The sequence below is a fragment of the Lepisma saccharinum genome, chromosome 5 (assembly GCF_977018435.1).
Source record: "Lepisma saccharinum chromosome 5, izLepSacc3.1, whole genome shotgun sequence".
NCBI lineage: Eukaryota > Metazoa > Arthropoda > Insecta > Zygentoma > Lepismatidae > Lepisma > Lepisma saccharinum.
This window is the reverse complement of record NC_139233.1, coordinates 11,019,119-11,039,980: the sequence shown is the minus strand read 5'-3', so window position 1 is coordinate 11,039,980 and position 20,862 is coordinate 11,019,119. Positions and strand designations below refer to the sequence as shown.

The 20,862-nt window shown below is 38.3% G+C and overlaps 2 protein-coding genes across 2 annotated transcripts; both read left to right on the top strand.

Annotated features, from left to right (window-relative positions):
• The first annotated feature begins 853 nt into the window (after positions 1 to 853).
• Positions 854 to 11,414, top strand: LOC145988216 (uncharacterized). Its single transcript, XM_083123060.1, has 5 exons — positions 854 to 1,050; positions 2,901 to 3,089; positions 5,055 to 5,222; positions 7,276 to 7,488; positions 10,986 to 11,414. The coding sequence occupies exons 1-5, from the start codon at positions 1,009 to 1,011 to the stop codon at positions 11,145 to 11,147; spliced, it is 774 nt and encodes a 257-aa protein (XP_082979186.1). The 5' UTR covers positions 854 to 1,008; the 3' UTR covers positions 11,148 to 11,414.
• A 2,999-nt stretch (positions 11,415 to 14,413) lies between these two features.
• LOC145988215 (proton-coupled amino acid transporter-like protein pathetic) lies at positions 14,414 to 16,092 on the top strand. Its single transcript, XM_083123059.1, has one exon. It carries the CDS (start codon positions 14,480 to 14,482, stop codon positions 15,845 to 15,847), a length of 1,368 nt encoding a protein of 455 aa, XP_082979185.1. The 5' UTR covers positions 14,414 to 14,479; the 3' UTR covers positions 15,848 to 16,092.
• The last annotated feature ends 4,770 nt before the right edge of the window (positions 16,093 to 20,862 follow it).

Below are 20,862 nucleotides of genomic sequence, written 5' to 3'. Positions count from 1 at the left end.
ATACACCATAAAAGGCTACGCCGAGTTGGCAACACTGCTTGTGAGGTTAACATACACCGTGAAAGGCTTCAAAATATCAGTTGGTGAAATTTTCGGGGGGTGAGTTGGCACCACTGCGAGCCCCACATGATGATTCGAGCCCCAAATGAGGATTTAGAACCGGGCCACCTGTACTACTATGGTGCAAGGATCAATTTAAGTTTGTGGGCAATACATATAGATGGATTGCAGAATTTAAATCCAAGGACCCTTGGTTCAATTCATACACACTCCCACGGCAAGTCATAGTTTTTATTAATAGATTAAGAACAGGACATGTACGTACACCAGCACATTTAGCAAAAATAAATATTAAAACTCAAGAAAATTGTAAATGTCGCAATAATAATCCTGATGCTCAACATTTATTTCTAGAATGTCGAATTTTTCAGATCAACAAATCACACTCTACAAAGGTTTACAACGTTTAAAAATTCCATTTCCAATATCACTCTCATCCATTCTAACAGATTTATCCCCTTCATTAACATGGATGCTGTATGCATATTCTCGGAAATGTAGACTCGAAATATAAAGTGATTTATATATGTATAGATTTAATTTAAAAAAATAAGAAACAGAAAAAGTACAAAAAAAGTGAATTATTCATAATAATCGTTTTATGTTTGTGATTCTGATTAATTTGAGAGACTAACTATCAATTTTAGAAGAAAACATTAAAACAAATACAAAACAATAACGATGTCCAAAGTCGACAAGATAATGCTGACAGGGACAGTTAAAAAGAAGAAGAACAAACTTGTTATATACGGTCTTTGGGTAAACCTTGTGAATAAACCTTACCAGGGTCGGATAGGTCCGCTTTAGATAAAGAAATCCGTAATTTTAAACAACATATGTTTATACTATTTGAATGAATGAGCGAGGTAAAATATTCGTATGAATCAGCCTTTTGCATTATATAGTTAGTAGTATTAAAGGCACACATTTCAAGATTGATTCAAGAAGATGAAAATTGTGCTGTTCTATGTTGTGGACGGATTGCTTGGCGTAAGTTTACATTACCTTGTAATATACCTACAAAATAGCTAATCTAATCTAATCTAATGTCCATTCTCATGTATGGTATCCGTGACCAGAATTGACATAGTCCGTTTTCGAAACAAATATAGGCAGGAAGATTAGAATTGAAGAGAAAAGCAACTTAAAAGTTCAAGGTCAAAAGTACACAAGAATCTCTACAAAGTGACATAGCTGTTGTGACAAGTTACATGTGTGTGTGTGTGTGTGTGTTCGTGTGTTCGTGTATGTGTTAAAATTCTAAAATAATTCGTCAGTACACCCTGGACTGCAGACAAACGAGGCTCTGGCGACTGGCCGCATGGCCAGTATAATTTTGTTTGTGTTGTCCTGTTCTTTTGTCCTTATGTGTGCTGAGTGCCCATTTACAGCCTCAGCTTTTAACGAAAGTCAGAATATTTTATGATTTTAGTTATACAACGTTAGAGTTGTTATGTGTAATGGTAAGGGGCTGGACCCCGTATAATGTGACGGGTGCAAAATAGCCTTAGTGCTGACGGACCCAAAATTTTAAATTCAAATCAAATCAAATCAAATCTAAAATAATTGTCCCACAATTTAATTTAGTAAAGTTGTACGCCTTTAACGTGTCTACTAAATTCCAACGCGTCACCCAACCAGAGGAATTAATCAATAGGATTTCTCGTAAGTCATGTGTATTTGCTTACATTGAATTAGTTCCTGCTGTGTACGAAGAATATAGATATAAAAGAGACACGAAAATGACCAAGTAACAACATTATAACTTTATTTTAATAAGGTAAAGCAATAATTGTACTCCTGGCATGTTAAATCTTTACTGAAACAATAGTGCTTGTTGCAATCAGTTAACAAACGAAAAATGTTAAAAGCTGTTAAAAATAAATGTGTATACACTGTTACATTCAATATCTACTTAATTTATTTCTTTCCTTCCTATCTCTTTGCTTACTTCCTACTTATATTTTTCCTGTTCTCATGTATGTATCTTACGTTTCATGGACCATGGATTATTGGTTATTTTAAATCACTACTCTATGCTTGTATTTCCATGATTAATATTCATGTCTGTTTTCTTCCTTCTATTGTATTGCTAGCTTTGCATATCCATATTGCTTTCCCTTCACCCTCTTTCTATGTAAAATCAAGGGGTCCCGGGTTCGATACCCGGTGGAAGCACATAGTGGTTCGGATCCCACTTTAAACTGTAGGTCCAGTCACGATTAGACTTACTGTGCATAAAGTGGACTTAAAACACAAACTCGATCTTTCTATATAATTATTATATTCTTCAATTGATGTCCGCTTACAAGATCCTTTGTCATCTTCCTTACCTATTCTTTTTTTTTCCATTTTTGCTTTAAGGTTCTCGTCCCATGTGTTCTATATATTATTTTCAAGCTCATCACAACTGTCTACTTTTAACAGATTCTTCAGCTGTTCTTGGAAAGCTTAATTGGAAAAGAACACTGTATAGTTCCGGACATGCTTGAAAAACTCATCTTCCTCAGAATATTGACGGGATGTATGTGGCTACCATATGTCCACGTGGGTGTTCTTACAAGAATTGGCAACTACGAATGGACACGAGGTGGCCGGCCACACGCCTCAAAATTGTGTGGGAAATAAAGTCCGAGTTGTTTGTCCATAATTATAGAACAGTCGTTTCGGGCAAATGTGTACAAACTGTTTTCTATGTCACATGAATATTCCCGATCCCGAATATAAAAAGTCCCCCGATTCCTGTACAAACTCCACCTTGGTAAGATCTTAAATATTTTAAATGTTACACTTAATATGCATTGCAGTATTGAAGATATAAAGCATGTTCTATTTTCCAGGTTGGCGGTCTTGTATCCATAGGACTCGGAGTTTACATGCTGTTGGAGTATGGTAGGGCCATCCAATGGATGAGTTTCGGAAACTCCTATCCATCCAAAGAGTTCATCGCCATGGGAATATTCATGTTCGCTATCAGCACCGTCGGAGTGGTTAGCGTAGTCCGGATGAACCAGAAAATGATATATACTGTGAGTTGCAATTTAGATTTTATGGAATTTGAAAGCTTTTGATCTGAAAGACACTTCTTCTAGTTCTTTAATTGTTAAGGAAGATGGTAACGAGACCGAGACTAACGTTTACTAATCGAAACGAGACCTGTCTTAACGCCTGTAATATCGATACGAGAGCGAGACTTATTATCCAAAAGGTCCCTATTTTCAAGACGCGTTCTGATACGCGTTTTGTGCAATAGCTTGCAGGTCCCGCAACGAATTTTCGTTAATTCCTTCCCCTGAAAACGGCATCATTTCAAGGCTAGTTTCGCCCTCATAAACATAAAAATGTCCGCAGGTATCAAATCAGAAGAATAGGGGGCTGGGGGTAAACCAGTTGTGTCTTGCTTCGTCATGTTCTTGTCATGGTGCAGCATCCACGATTTCTTTGCCCACGCTTCTTACCTCAGAAAATCACTGCAGGCACGGAGCACCACTTCACTTGAGGGGTTTCTCTTCTCTTGATGGCCGCGTGCACCAACGCCGATTATTTCGAAGTTCAGATGAACGAGATCAATTTTAATCCACTCTAAATGAACTTGGTTTAAAGATTTGCATTGCACCAACGAAAAACGACGTTCAGGAGATTCCGTTCAACTGATCCGAGATTAATTTGTAAGGCTATACCTGATTGGTTGGCTAAAACAAATGACAATCAAGAACCCCATAGAGTAATGTGATATGTTAAAGTATCAACATGTAGGAGAAGAAAATAATTCAGGCTGCAAACTTCTATGAATTTGAGAGATGTACTAATCAACCTTGTCAATATGTACAATGATGTAGTGGAGTGTCGAAAAATAATAATATTAAAAAAGAACTGACGGCACAACACAAAAGGAGAAGGTGAAAGCATGGAGCCTTCTTCTACGGGACTTTAATGCCTTACGAAATGCATTCGATTTTGAGTGAACAGCGTATGCTGAACCTCGCTCGCTCAAATAAAGATATATATATATTATTATTATTTCTATTATTACTGTACTGTGGTAAGTATTTGAATTTTTCATTTCTTAATTCTTATGTATTTATATTGTCGTGTCGTGTAAATAGCAAGTAACATGTATTTTCGTCAATTTATACAATCATATTTCCAACACCATGTAGCAATATCGTAAACATTGATGTGTTATAATTTACCTTGCACGTAGTATATGACATTTATATATGTTTTGTGTTCTGGGATAGAAAGTACAGTATTTATAAACATTACGACTTTGCACCACAGAACCACAAATTATTATTATTATTTTGGCAGTTTTTAGTTTACATAGTTCTCGAATTATCAGCATTGTACAGTGGAATCCATGAGTATTACCGTGCAAATTGTCCATGACTATTTTCATTAATATTTCTCTTACATCCTATGTGTTTTTAAGCGATGGATTTTATGTATGCTGGTGCAGAAGTTGTCAGCAGCTTGTTTTGAGTTTTCTTTTAATTCTTGAAGCTCTTATTGGGTCAAATAAAGTGCGCGAACATGGTGATGGACAATTTGCAGGGTAATACTCATGGATCCCACTGTACATCCAACATCTCTAACGTTTGCACGCCCTCGATATCACTTTCCGCTCTTTTTATATTAAAAAACAACTGCCTGCAGTCGAAGCGTTAGTATCGTGAACCAGGATCAGACACTAAAGCGGTCTCCAATGGCCGATCAGAAGATAAACTCGTTTTGATGTTCCTAGATCGCGATCAAGTGTTGAACCGTCTTCGTGCAATGGAATTTTCCAGTGATCCTTTCCCGATCAGAGTTTAAAATTTGATCTTCGTTCGTGCACACGGCCATGAGTGTCGTCACGAAATAGTTAGGCGAGGCTTAGCATTCAATTTGCTTCAACAAAAGGCCATCAACTTACGGCTACAGCTCTACCTGCATTCTATTTCACTGATAACTGACTGTATTAAAGTAGAAACGTTCAAATGTTTCCGTTACAGCTGATATGCTTGCTGTTGAGCTTCACGTTGATCCAGATGGGCGTCGGAGGCGCTGCTGTCGACCGGAAGCTGAATTTGAACGAGAGGAAGGTAGAGTTGCATCGCAGAATGATGAAAAGGTTCGAAGACGATAACAACTTCAAGATGGTTACACGCATGGAGGGAAAGGTACATCCTCCGGTTTAATATTGTTGGAAATGTATTTTTGTGAATATTAAGTAGAATAGTGACATTGAAAATAACTAAGTTCAATAATGTTATTTCTGTAGAAATCCCATCCGTTCGTTTCACTAAAGGCTCGTTTACTTCTGAATCTTTGTAGTAATATTGTAATGGCATTAATAACATTAATAATGATGATATTATTGTACGCATATGTAACACTGCACATGCATTTATCCCAATGAAATTTACTGCATAGTGACGTACCTACATATATTAAATCTACCAATATGTTGCTAAGCCTCCGAACGCAGTTGCAAATGTGTATCTCGCATGCTTAGGCAGCTGTGAAGCTCGTAATCAGTATGTCACGGAACGTTCAAACACGAATCGTGGCAATGGGGGCGTTCAACAGAACAGGTTCCACTCAGGAGACGCAGCAGGCACGATGAGGATGATTTTTTCCCCCTGTAGTTTACGGTTATTACAAGCATAAGAAAACAGTTTTTCTTTGTGACGTTTCAGGAGAACACACGCTCCCTTCATCAGACATTTATTTTCATTTTGACTAAAGATACAGTTATAACAATGGTTAGTAAACAAAAAATATCCGTTATATAATGGGTGTTGTCAATGTTACATTGTTGTAATATAGCAACTTAACTGTGAAAAGAAGCAGTCTGTTTTATTTTTATTTCAGATATTTTTTTATCACATTATTTTTTATCACATTATTTTTTATTTAAAATTATGAATCCCAAATATCATAAGGTAATTCAAATTCATCATTGTTTTCACAAAGTCTCTTGATGTTTTCTGTTACATTAAATTTTAAAGATGGTGGCTTACTTCATTTGTGAAAAAGAAAACTCCATACTGGATCTATGTTACCATTTTCATTATTTAATTCATTCCAGTGTTCTTCTGCAATGAACGAAGCTTCCCAGACATTCAACTCTGTGTTTCCCGTTAATCTTTTTAAAACCCTTCTCTTTTTAATCAAATGCTTCTCTTCGATGGTGTGAGTTGACAAACCTGTTCTTGGGTTTAGATTTATAATGTCCAAATCGTGTTCGTGCCATCTTATTGCCATTTTCCTTGCTGTTTGTCCCACATAATCCTTTGAAAATGAACAACTTATATTATATATTCCTGTGGTTTCCACATCTGGTAGAGAGTTTCTCATTTTGAATTCATTAAATGTACATTCCAAACTTCTTGGTGATTTAAAAACAATTTTGAAATTAAAACTTCTAAAAATTTTTGCAATTTTATGTGAGAATCCCTTGTGGAATGGAATGCACACAAATTTCTTTTCAACAGATTTTTCATCTTTGTCTGTTTTTCTCTTTTCCTTTAGTTTTCTTGCGACTTGTTTTTTTTTTTTATTTGGTTTTTTCTGTTAGTGTGAAAGCCATTTTCTATTGCTTTATTAAAAAGCCTTTCTTCTTCATTTTTGATATCCTTATTATTAGAACATAGTCTTTGTGCTCTCAGGAAAACAATTAAAAATATGTTATCCATTGTTGTACGCGAATGTTCTGAATTGGCATGGATGTATTTTTCCCCTGCTAATTTTTTTCCTATGGACTGATGTTTGAATTGTTGAGTCAGTTGTCTTAATTTGCAGATCAAGGAAAGAAATTACATTGTTATTCATGGGTTCGCAAGTGAACCTTGTCTGATGAAGGGAACGTGTGTTCTCCTGAAACGTCACAAAGAAAAACTGTTTTCTTATGCTTGTAATAACCGTAAACTACAGGAAAATAATTCTACAATGCAAGCAATGCGTACATACAAGAAAAACTATGAGGATGAGTGATGATATGATAAAATTGATGAAGAGACACTCACAGAGAAGATCCATGCGCCCGGCGTCGTAGCACGCTCTGTGCCACTCCCCCACGGAGGTTGGCATCATCACGGGTGTCAATAGGAGGAACGTGTCTCCCTCAATAATCCTGAAAAATGAATTATGTGTATGTAAGACATGGTGCACGTTCATGCAATAACTATCCTTTAATTTTGAGTGTATCAGGTCTTTGCATTCCCTTTGCAGAATAAGTGCTGCGCAGTGAACGGCTACAGCGACTACCTCATTCCGAGGGAAATCCTTGGAGACCTCGACCTAAAAGGAAACGTGTCGGAGACGTGCGTGAAGAAGAGTCACCCCAGGACCTACAACCCTCCCTGCATCGGGAGAGCCATCCAGCTCCTCGATTTATTCTGGCTCAGTGGAATGGCGATAGGTCTGCCCATGGTCGCTGTTGGGGTGAGTTTTAGACATCTTCCAGAATCAGTGGTCGGAAGTAGCGCGCTAATTGTAGCGTCACTACTGTAGCTAGCTACAAAATTTGTAGCGGTAGCTGAAGCGGCGCTACATTTTGAAAATTGTAGCTGTAGCTGTAGCGGTTACAAAATTCCTGTAGTTGTAGCGAAAATTTCGCTACAGCTACATTTCTTCCCTGCATTTTGACGAAAATTTTGAATGTGACCACAGCGTCAAAGAAAAAAATCATCAATAACGCTTACTTTTGCAGGAGGTTTATAAAAAATCTATTACATGCAAATACGTATAATCTAGATTATAAATATCTTGATATCGCAGATTATAGATATCTGCGTAATTTATTTCATTAGTATAGAATAAATTTAATATCCAGATAACTAAACTGAACTGGCATATGTGAATATATTCTGGCTAACAGCTACTTTTTTTTAGCTGCATCGCTATTTTGGGAAGAAACATGCCTCATTTGCTGTACCCCTGAAAAAAAAACCACCAGGAACAAATCCTGTGGATATCCATGGTGTAAGAGACAGGTAAATGTAATTAATTACTGTGTAAAACTCTTCTTGCAGTGCAAAAACGATCCATCAATGGATGGACAATGATAATGCAATAGTGCCAGCATTCTGTGGCTCAGTACGTTTCCAGCATTGATCATTGTTAGTATACAGGATCTCACCAGCAACTATTATTGTTACGAGAATGATAGACTTACAATTATTTTCGTCATAATATTTGTTCACAATCAGGTTTACACTTCAGTTTCCTCAATATATTTTATTGACTTTTCTGCAGAAACGATAATTTTCTTTAGTTAATAAAAAAATAATACAGTTTCCAAATGTATCCAGTTCTACTTTTACGTTGTTTTTCTGTAACTTTTGCTAATCATGACAATGAGGAAGATTTTTTTTATATATTTTATTATCTAGAGTCGCCTTCTGCCACTTTTGGCTAATTGTGAGAATAAGGAAGAATGATGAATGATGATGATGAGTAGTGTGGGGAATGGAGTTTTTGTTTTGAGTCCACTTTATGCACAGATAAGCTAATCGAGACTGGATCAGAATCACTAGTGCCTCTGCCAAGTATTGAACCTGGGGCCCTTTGATTACAAGGTGACAAAATTTCCACTGTGTCTTCAGGGAAACATTCCCAACAGGAAACTTACGTAAAGCATCGCTCCACCTGTTGCTCATTTAGCTATACCAAAGCAGAATCCCCCAGCTATCCACAATGTTAGAGCAAACATCTCACGAATTACGGGAATTATGATAGTAAATAGCAATCTATTTTCCAGTAAGTACAACTATCATACTAGGGGCTTCTTTTAAATATCCATGTGGTTGTTTCAATTATTTTTTTTATGCAGAAGTAGTGCAAAAGTATCGAAGTAGCGAGTAGCGCACACGAGTAGCGTAGCGAGCTACATTTTGGTAAATGTAGTTGTAGCTGTAGCGAAGCTACATTTTTGAATGAGTAGCGGTAGTTGTAGCGAAGCTACTTTTAAAATGTAGCGTTCTGATCACTGTCCAGAATTTACTTGGGTGTAGGCTAATGCATAGCCAGGCCTTGCAACTGATAACTCCCACACTCTTCTCCATGCTAGGACATGTTGCCGGCTTAGGCTCTGTCCGAAAGGTACGAAGTACGTACTTGAAGCATGGTTTTGGCGGAAGTGACGTCACCTAGTACAGTTCGAAAGCGCCAAGTACAGGAGTACGCAAGTGCATAGCTCGCAGTGCAGATGGAAGCTGACTCGGTCACGTGATTTCCACACTCGTTGTTCGTTTGTTTAAAATCGCGGAGGTAGAAAGTCAGCAACACAGGTTAAATATACGTTATGGGTCAGCAGGTTGTTGGTTAAAGTGCTTCTAATGTGTGGAGGTGTATGTGTACGAACATTTGAAAATGCAACGTGATTTCTATGGTGAAAAACAAGTGTTTATAACGTGGGGAAAACAACGAGTACGCAGCTTTATCTACTGATCGTATTTGGCGCTGCAGTCGAAGTGCAATTCGAAAGACTTTCACTTCCAGTCCACGACTTCAAGACCGCACTCCAAGACCATAACTCGGAGGATGCTCGCTTCAAGTACGGTCTTGCACCTTTGGGACACGGCCTTAGAAACACGAACAACATTTATCCTCGTGCTAATCTCTGTTCCAGCTAACTTCGGTTTTAACGTTTCGAGTTCTCGTTTTGTATAGTTTCACGTTTCCATCTCAAGGTCCAAAGGGTGAACTTTTTCGAACATCCAAAAGCCAATCTCTCTTCACATACTACACCCAGAAAACAAGTGCTTGAGTTTCTGGCACGTAGATCCATAGCCACTATAATTCTCTATAGGATTGTGTGTTGTCAGCACCACGTGCGGTCGCCTTTACCCATAGGGTTGTCCCCGGGCACCCATTTATTGGAGTATGAGTGTACCTCTGAGCCTCTCCATAGGGACACCCGGTGGGGACACACAGTGGTTCGGATCACACTTTAAACTGTAGGTCCAGTCCCGATTAGCCTCTACGTGCATAAAATGGACTTAACACAGCAATTCAATCAATCTCACAAAATCGTCCATCCCGGCGAATCGGACCCGAGTCTTCTACTGACTGGACCACCGTGGCTATATGTATGAGAGAGAGAGAGAGAGAGAGAGAGAGAGAGAGAGATGGTCGAGTGCGCTGAGTATTGAACCTATATCGCCACCGACGATCGCAGATTCGAATCCTGGCGTGATCATGGACGTCTCTTTGTGAGGGTTCCTTCATAAATTATATATATTCATCATTTATCGACATCGTCGCGATTAGCGCAAAGAGGAAGAAAAACGACGTAAGGTAAGAAAAATTCCAAAAAAATAGAAATAGGAAGGGGAATATAGAAAACTTCCGAATGGTAAATGCGACATTTTAAGTGATTTCATCATAAATTAATGACATAGATATTAGAGAAATGATATTTTGTGATAAAAAAAATAATAAAGCCTAACAGCACTTCGCAATTCAACTGTAACTCACTCAATCAATCTCTTAAACTATTGCATGCTCAGAGGCGTCTCCTGAACGCATGCGGTGCAAGTGAAAGAAAGTAATAATTCTTTTCACACAATTGACGCATGCGTCACTTCAGATCCAAGAAATGTCATATAATCTTAGTTGAGCGCTCTCGTGTAAAATTAATACTTCTCCTATATGAAGAAATTAGAATATAGAACTGCTCATGAATGTCGTCGCAGAGCAAGCTGTCCTTTTTTCCACAATTGACGCATACGCAGCAAGCACCGCATGCGTCCAGGAGACGCCTCTGCATGTAATACTAACTAACTAACTCTCCAGCCTTCTTAAACCCGAAGGTTTATGGCCGCAGCAATACAAGCCTTCCATTTGTCCCTATCCCGAGCAAGATTTATCCACTCTCTTCCATCTCTACCAATTTTCTTTAGGTCCATGTAAAACTACAAATGTTTCTTCTCGTGCAGGTGTCCGAGATTGCTGTCCTGTACTACATCACATCCATGTTTTTCCCCAAAGAGGTTCCGAAGTGCAGTGAAGGAGAAACCAACGCAGATGCCCAGGAGGAGAAGGCAGAAGAATCTGAAAGGAAAGAACGAGAAGAAGTGCTGAGGAAGAATGATCATTGAGAATAAACTATTTGTGAGCTCCTTGACGTGGGTTGGACGATGAAGGACACCCAGCAGAAAGGTGTGTGTGTGTGTGTGTGTGTGTGTGATCGTAAGCATTTTGCATTGTTTTTCTAATAAACATTTATGACATTTTCATCTGGAATTTCCATTAGCTTTTGGCAAGAAACATTTGAAGGCCACTGAGAACTACGTGCGAGAATTTATCATCATACTACATGTATATTTAATTATTTATTCTGTACCGACTTATTTCCATGAGATCTTATTTGCACATAAAGACGTAACATAATTACTCGTTGTGGTAAATTAATTTGTAACAGGTAAAGGTAAGTTACGTCCTGCTCGTTGCCACATGCCGTGAACGCATAAAGAGGGATGTGGATATAGGGCTCCACACATTCACGGCCATTCGTAGAGATCATTCTAAGAGGTGTTGTGATCAGCATCAAACTTTGGCTGCCTTTACCTCTCCAGGGTTGCCCTTACGTACCTACTTCATCAGGGATGGGTGAACCCCCATACCCAGTTTTGATGCAAGAATATCGACCTATCTCTATCGTAGCAATTATCTCTACCCCCTACTCACTCCCATTGATCTTTCATAAAAATCCGCTTGTTTTCCAGTGATTGTATTGCCCCCTAAATCTCTACGCCATAGTTTAAAGTGTAGGGTGATCATAATATTTTGATCCCAAAACGGGACGTCTCAAGGAAGTCAGTTTACTACCTCTTGAAATATCGGCAATCGTAAAACTATTTTCATTTTTATTATTATTATTAATTAAACTAGAAAATATATTAGCATTCACAAATTCATTAGGAATTGTCTTTTGATTTTGTGTCGAGACGCAGGAATTTAAATTCTTCGTGCAGGCCGGCATTGAAACTACATGTACGCTTCTTGGTGATACTGGTACTTATTCACTGTTGTAGAAATAACGGAACCCACACAATACAATAAAAACCGCGATGCGAGCTAACTTAAACAGTAAACTGCTGCCTGCTCGAAACTTCTCGACGAAATTGTATAGCATTTGGATTGTTATGCGCAATTAGCCAAAAAGTGGCAGAAAAACGACGCTAAATATAAAAAATAACCAATTTCCATGAATAACTTGAAACAGTGTTTCCATGACACTAGTTTAAAATATGCCATCGACTTATTTTAGCATGAAATGTCTCAAATTTAGATCTAATTTTCGAGCTAACTTCTAGATTTTTAGAAAACGGGACATAATAAGGATTTTTTAAAAATATGGACGGGACGACCGGGACACGTCTCCTAGACGGGACTGTCCCGGTCAAAACGGGACGTATGGTCATCCTATTAAAGTGGCAAACAGTATTGTTATTGGCTTATAGATGTTGTGAATGGCCAATGACATTTGAGGCACCTTGCGACTTGGTCTATTGCTTTTATCCTAATTGTCCTTATGTGGTGTGTCCACCTACCTGTATTTGTGAATGTTACCTCAAAATTCGTGAAGTGTTTGTCGTGCTCAATTTATCTTCCCTCCTCATGCTCCCACGTACATACTCACTTTTCCTGCCTGCTGGATGTAAGCTCATTTTTAAACATCATGATATTTGTTTTCTTTTATGTGTGTTCTTCACTTTGGTTTTCCTGTATTATTCGCATACAGTATCTAGTAGAGTGCTGTAGTAAGAAGATTTCGCTCGAACGCCAAATTGTTGACACTGACGAACACGTATAACCGTAATTTGTCTGTGGTAGCAGGCCCTCAAATATGTATCGTGAAGTGAAAGACGGAGTGAAATTGAAACTTAAGTAAATATAGTCATCATCTCCATGTTAAAATGTAATTTAGTCTATCTTACCAATACACAGTGATATATGAAAATGAAATAGATGATTGTGGGCTGAAACTGCAAGGACGGATATCTTACATGTGTCTACGATTATTGTGCACATGCGTGATTGCAAACATTAAATTTTGCACTCAAGAATACCTACTTGCTCCCGACGGTATTATGAGTTCGAGTCGTGGTGTTGGCATGAATTGTCAATATGTTTTTGTTGATTTTGCGGCGAAGATGAAAACACGGTCAATGAAAAGCAAAAGAGAATATTATTTCTGAATTCGCCTCATAACATAGGAAAACTTGTCAGGATGGCTAGCGGAGGGGCATTGGAAGTTCATCATTCAGCACTAAGAACAGACAGATACAAATGTGCTCAAAAAATGTCTATAGCATTGCGCGTTTGTTTGTGAACGCGCTTTAATTTTATCTAATCACCACTCATCATTGTCTTGAATAGAAAAAATGGTAGTTAATAGACCATAAATATGAAATACAATTGAATGATGCCGCCGTGGTTAATATTATAACCTTGAACGCGAGTGTGATAGGTTCCATTCTTGATGTGACCACTCAGTGGCGTGTCCAGAATTTTCGAAAAGGAGGGGTTATGTATACTTTTTCTTGGTAGTCAGCTCTCATTTTGTAATATTTTCCTACCTTTGACGTTCTTTTTTTAGGAATACTGGGCCAAAGGGGGGGGTTATGACCCCATCAACCCCCCTTTGGCACGCCACTGCCCCGATTAGCATATTTGTAAATAAAAAATAAACCAAAACCAACTTAGGGAATAGAAGCTACACGGCCCATAAGTTCATTGTTGTAAGCATCAGATATTCGAATTGGATACATTATACTTGCTTTTTTGGTACAAGCTGATATAAAATTGCAATATATATTTTTTAATGAGTGAGTGAATTTAGTTATATTAAAAAATGTATTTAAGAGTGTATTTGAACTTTGGGTGTAAAATTTATATAAAAAATGTATCTTATGTACTCAAAATGTATGCTGGGCGCAAACAGCCAGATGTAAAGCTGTAAGTCCAATAAAGTTGTTGTTGATGATGTTTCTTGACAGATAGGCAAGCGATTTCTGCAAACTTGATTTTATCCCTTCTCTGGGGCCTTGCTTCTACTAAACTTACTCAAGTGTGAAAATTGTTTCCCGCTTTATATGCTTATGTGAGAAGGCTAGACAGATCAGGTTTGGTGTTTTTAGCGTCAAGTTTTTTGTCATATTGTGTATTAAAGGACGGGGCTTGTGTTCAACGTCTGTCCCTCCAGGTCTCAGACAGGGCATAACATCTACTTTTTAGAATTATTCAGTCATATAACTGCATTTATTATCAAGAACTAATGTTGTGACGCTGGGCGTAAACATCCAGATGTGAAGCTGTTAGTCCAATAAAGTTGAATTTGTTTGTGAAATGTTTATGTGTCTGTGTGGCAGATGTTACTACTATTAAGTTTCTTATTAATGATATAGTCTACCAGCCTACTTTAGTAATGAAGAAAGGTGGAATTAAAGTTGGAAGTTCGAAAGCTCCAGGAGGTGTTGCGAAGGTAGCAGGTGCGTTAAAAAAGAAAAATAAGGAGAAAAATAAGTTAACGCCATGCGAAGCCTTCATGCATCTGTTCAAAACCAACATTGGGCCTGGGATCCTGGCTGCTCCGAGCGCCTTCAGCAAGTGTGGCATCTTCGCCGGTGTAGTGTTCACAGCAGCGCTGGCGGTGTTCAGTTTCATCACCAACTACCAATTGATGACGTCCTCGCGACACTTGTGCAAGAAGCTAAGGAAGCGGGACGGGCTCGAATACCCGGAGCTTGCAGAACAGAGTTTCCTGAACGGGTCTCCTCTCGCACAGAATTATTCAAAGGTCTTTAAGTTCACCGTCGCCGCAAATTTGCTTCTCAATTTGATGGGAAACTGTGCAGTGTATATCCTGTTTGCTGCTAATATGTTCAAAGTCGTCGCTGACGATTACCTGGAATACGAAACCGATATTAAGGCATACATTATATTTCTTTTATTCGTTCTTATGCTGCTTAACGTGGTCAGAGATTTGTACCATCTGACACCATTTTGCATAATTGCTTTGGGTCTGCAAACACAGGCATTGGTGATCACGTTGTATAGCCTTAGCCTAGATGCGCCTCCGGTGGAAAAACGACCCAGTTTGGCTGCAGATTTCAAGTCAATGAGTTTATTTTTAGGAATGATGACGTATGCTGTGCAACAACCATGCGCTGCTCTTTTGTCAATCGAGTGCAAGATGAGAAATCCCAGATCCCTCACTGTGTTTCCATTCGGTGTAATTTTCTTAACGATGATCTTCAGTTTTCTGTGCGTGAGTGTAATTGGATTTGCAGGGTTTGTCAAATACGAAGATCCACAACCAAGTATAACGTTTAACATGCCGAGTTTTACCGGGTCGTCTCAAACGATCAATGTCGTGTTCGCTATCGGCATAATCTTGTCTTACCCTATCCTCTTCAACGTCTGCTTCGGGACGCTTTGGAGACTATTTGGCTCGATGGTATCCCTCGCCCCAGACAACATGTACAGTTGCGAGTATATATTTCGTGCTGTTGTAGTGAGCCTAGCGGCTATCGTTGCTGGTACTTTGCCGCTTCTAGAGCCGCTTTTAAGCGTGGTTGGGTCCGTGGTAATTTCCCCCTTGGGCTTAATCTTTCCTCCACTCATCCATTTGCAGGCGTTTCACGACGTCGCAAAAGCTAGAGTTGGTTTTGATTATGTTTTAATTGCTTTTGGAGCTATCATATTCTGTGTATCGGCATCTGCCAGTATTTCGGATATGGCCACTCAGATAGAAAATGGAAACTTGGATCGTTACTACTACCAAGACTATTAAGAATCGTCAACACTCACCTTTTGATAATTCTTTACCTGGGCTGTTAGTGTAAGAGTATTTCTTAAATTCATTTCTTGTCAGAGACTTGTTCTGTGTTAATTTTGTAAAGGAGAATTCCTGAGGGTAAATGTATTGTGAAGAACCAAAGAGTTATTTTGCGCTGTGAAACGCACTATTCACTTTGAGAGGACTTTCTAGATTTTACAAACACTTTTATATGTATACATTTATGGCGTATAGTATTAAAAGCGTGTTGTATATATCAGAATATTTTCTTATAAATTCATATTTTGCAGACAACTACAAATTTGAATTTGAATTTCAATTAAAATTTTTGGGTGCGTCGGCACTTTAGGCTATTTTGCACCCTTCAATGTATATACATGGAAATATTCCCTTACCTAAAATTCTTACTTACAAAAGTTAAAACAAGAGGCGTAAAAAGCCCCTTGGGAAAAAATTAAAAGTGTAAGGCTGTAAACGGACCTGTACAAGACAAACACAACACATTAAAAAGTAAGAATAAACTAAGAGCTTCCTCACAGACAGTGTAAGAGACCAGCTCTTCTCAGAAGGCTAAAAAGTCTTGATAAAACACTGTTGTCATCGCCCAACAGGGATGACAAACAGCTTGGAAAGTTAAAAGTCTGCCGAAGGAAAGCAAGATCGGCACATTCAACAAGAATATGCCGAATACTTAAAATGACATTGCAAAAACGACACATCGGAGGGTCCAGCCCTTTTCTGAATTAAAGTATTAATGGACTAATATACTGGGTGATTCAAAAAGTTGACTGATTGATTTGATTTGTTTTACTACATTTTTCTGCCACTTTTTGGCTGATAGCGAATATGGGGATGAGTGATGCTTTGATAAAATTGATGAATGGACACTCATATACATCCATGCGCAGGACGCGATTCGAACCCAGAACTCCTGGCATCGCAGTTGAGCACAAATTGAAGGAATACATATAGAAGTCGGAATATAGCAATTCTGCAATGAGAACCCGTAAGCTTCGAAGATATCCTGAGATAGTAGACTGTGAAAAAGTCAAGAACCAGATGACGGCAGGATATTGATATCGCGCCTCTTGATTACTTCTGCTGATGGCAAATCAAGAGCCTTGTTCATGCGATGCTGGTGGTCGACCCAGAAACACTTTAGCCAGGAAGTTACGTGATCAGGATTTTCGAAACGTGGCTTACGTATACTTTTTTCAGTAGTCAATCCTCATCTTGCCATCTTTTCTTGCATTTGACATTTTTTAAAGGAATATTGGCCAAAAGGGGGAAGGTCATGACATTCCACCAACTGCCCTTGGGCACGCCACTGTAGTCAGGATATTTGTGGTATCTGGTGTGTTTCGAGATAGGCCTGGAATGTCTTCGATGGTGCAATGCCTGCCTGCACTGAATGTTGTGGTCGCCAGTTAAAACAACTTGTGATGTAATGCTTTTATGTGCTTCTTCAGTTTGTGCACAATCTTTTGAATCACCCTGTATATTCAAACAAGAAATTGTCCATCGGTATTCTCAATAACTTTACCTATGCAAAATACATAATGTGTGTTTTCAAGATATGCAATGGACATTTTCACTTTGACATGAAAAACGTTTTAAATCCATTCATTTTACAGATAATGACACAAACATGAGATGAGCAAAATATCTCGGCGATATTTGTTTTGGTTCTCGAGAAACACGCCTTCAAACACCCCTGAAATTCATTTCCTACGTCACGGATTTAAAAACGTCCTCTCCACAGACACGAGGTCCTCTGACGTCATCACTTAGAAATGCGTGCAGGCAGGGCTTCTGCTCGTTACGTTAACTTAGCATGAGCTGCGGAAGCGACAGCAAAGTAGCTTGTTACTGTGTAAAACAAGTATCTTGTAACTTCCAGTGCAAAAATCTGTGCTCCATTTCTTGGAGATGAATTATGCCCTAGCAGTATAGCAGCATTTACTATAATTCAGCCACTCGGTAGAGGGTTTTCCCATAGGGTGACAAAGCAAACCTTGTAACAGTCAATGGCTGAACACGTGAACAGCCTTGTTCATTGCGAATACATAGGTTGGTTCTGACTGGCAAGAACTTAATGTTATAGGAATGCCTTTTCTGGAATTACAATTATTTTCGTCATAATATTTTCTTCGCAAATTTTAAGATAATACGTTTAGAACACACTGGTTTACACGCCAATTTATGTAATATAAGAGGTGATACGGTATAAAAAGGTACGGGGAGTTTTTAAAGTTCCTGCAGTAAATGACAGTTTTCTTCAGTTAATATATATATATATATATTGCAAATTTTTGTATTTAGCCTTCTTTGACGTCGCTTTTCCGTCACTTTGTTTAACCGCAACGATGAGAACGCATGGTTAATTTAGTATGTATCTTCTCTAACATCACATTTCTTCCCACTTTTATCTAATCGCTATAATGAAGATTAATGACTACAAGCAATATTCGAAGTCGGGGTGCAGGAGGACCCCCCCCCCACACACACACACTACCACCACCAACAACGAGCACAATCTAAGTATCCCCCAATCTGCCACGATACCAGACGAACTTTTTCTTCTGTCCCATCTCATTTCGAAAACATTCACTTGTCCCATCTCCTTGTATGAGACGAGACGGAAAATGTCTCGTCTCGTGAGCAACACTAACATTAACAATAGAAGCATCCACCTAGCTGTACCCAAAGTCTGGAGCAAACATTCTCCCATGTAACAATTTCCAGTTCAATGAAATGTCACTCGCAAGGGAACAGTCATGCCGAGGTCGAGAGTCAAACATGGAACATGCGACTTCCTCAGATAAATCATGAATTTTGTGTATAATAATTACAACGCCAGTTCATTTCTGGTAATTCTGAATCTGCGTTTTGGTTTGCATATATAAGCAGGATAATATTCAGTTTTCGAGGGCTCGTACCGTTAAAACGAGGAGTCAAAAAAAATATATTAAGAAAGCTGTTTTTTTTTGTATTTATAATGATAAATATGGCTCGGAAGTTGAGGAAAAATCCTTTTCTTTCCTAGTGTCCGAAGACGAGGCCCAACATAATATATGTTAATTTTGGGTCATTGTAGGCCAGAAAAAGGTGGGTTTTATTTGTCCTTTTTTGCCTTTTTCGGCGTTTTTTGGCTTATTGCTTCTTTTTTCGTCTTTTTTTTTAGGTTTTAACGGCTTTTTTTTGTAACTTCGACTACGTTTTTACTGCCTATTCTCAATTCGAATCATCATCAGTTCATCACCTCTTAAACGTCCTTTCTGTAGCAAAGAAATAAAAAGAAAAAAGAAAGAAATATATTTGGACCATCCTTGAAACGAGAGAATAAACATTTTTGGACGACTGAAATAGGATCCGAAGTCCTATTTCTGTAACCCTAGTGTGGTTTGGCCAAATATGATTATTCAAATATGATTTTTCAAATTATGTTAATCTAAAAAATATGTAATGTCTGGAAGAAGATGCATTTCATTCATATAGTTTTTTCACACTGTGTGTTCCATACCACCAGACTTTTGAATTTTTTTATTCATTAAATATGTAATTAAAACTGAAGTTATTAATTAATTTGGATCACATTTATACGTCCTTTTTTCCGTTTTTAGGTCGTTTTTTGGTATTTTTAGGTCTTTCTATAGGTCCTTTTTGGTAATTTATAGGACTTCAACTTCCGAGCCCTAATGATAAGCCATTGCATACGTTGTTAATTCTATAATTTTCGAGACTTGAGACGAGAACGAGAATTGCCCTCCCAAACCGAGGCGGATGTTTATAAATCGAGACGAGACTGTCAATGAGACATTTACAAATACACACGAGACAGACATTTTCAACTCTCAACGAGAACGAGACCAAGGCTGCCATGTCTCGTCTCGATAGGATCCTTAGTGGTGAAGTTGTGAACCAACCAATTAATGCGTTCGGGGTAACGAGATGAGGCGGCTTTTTTCGCAGTACAAAATTCAAAATATATCGTACCATTTCAGTATGGGATATTGTTATACACATGGGCGTATATATAGTTCACGTGTGGGAGGGGGATGGATCAACTTTTGGTATGATTAGGGTTGCTTTATTTCGTAAGTGAAAATCCAGGACACTGCTGGCCGGAAACTTGTTGGGGAGCAGGGGGTGCTGGACCTGACAAAGTTGTGTGTATGTAGTCACGAAGTCACGCTAGTATTAATACTTTTCTGTTCATCTTGTGTCACTGCGTTTTTAAAAATCAGATATCTTTAAGATGACTCGAGCGAGGGGGAAAAAATAACTGATTTGACAGTCTCAATGCAGTTTCTTATCGCAGTAATTCCGAAACTATCAGGAAAATGCTTCATTTGGTCTGCAGTCCCATCTGGTGTGTGGAATTACGTAATTTCCTTCCCATCCGTATCCCGTCTTACGTCTCTAATTTAAAAGAATAAAATAAGTCGAAATAATTTTTTATGAACAAGCGGATGAACAGGTAACTCTGGTAATTTTACTGAACCAGAGGGGGGTGGACCCGTTGAAACACCCCTTAAATACGCTCTTAGTTATACACATTATTTCCTTGTAATAATTATACATAAACTAAGTTTAATATGTACTGTGCAACTGATGTAATCTTCTCAGTCTATTTTCTCTTAATTGCCCAAAAAAATTGATCATAACTTGCGCAACAGAAATGAAACACAAACTGAAATTGCTTATGGAAAATAAAGTAAAATAGGCTTTATAAATAAAGTGAAAAATGTGAAAATTCTTATTTTGCACTACATAGGTTACGGTAAATTTCGATAAATGTAAGTTTAAAATATATATATTTTTGAAAGTTTGGTCAGCAACCAATTTTACAAGCAATATTTTTCGCATGGCCTGAGAACACGCACGCAGCAGAACCCTTGCATTTATCTTGCACGTGAACAGCAGGGATATTTCATGGAAGAAAGATCATTACAAAGCATAGCTTTCCTTTCCACTATCGCTCCTTCTTCCATTATTTAAATCTGTAC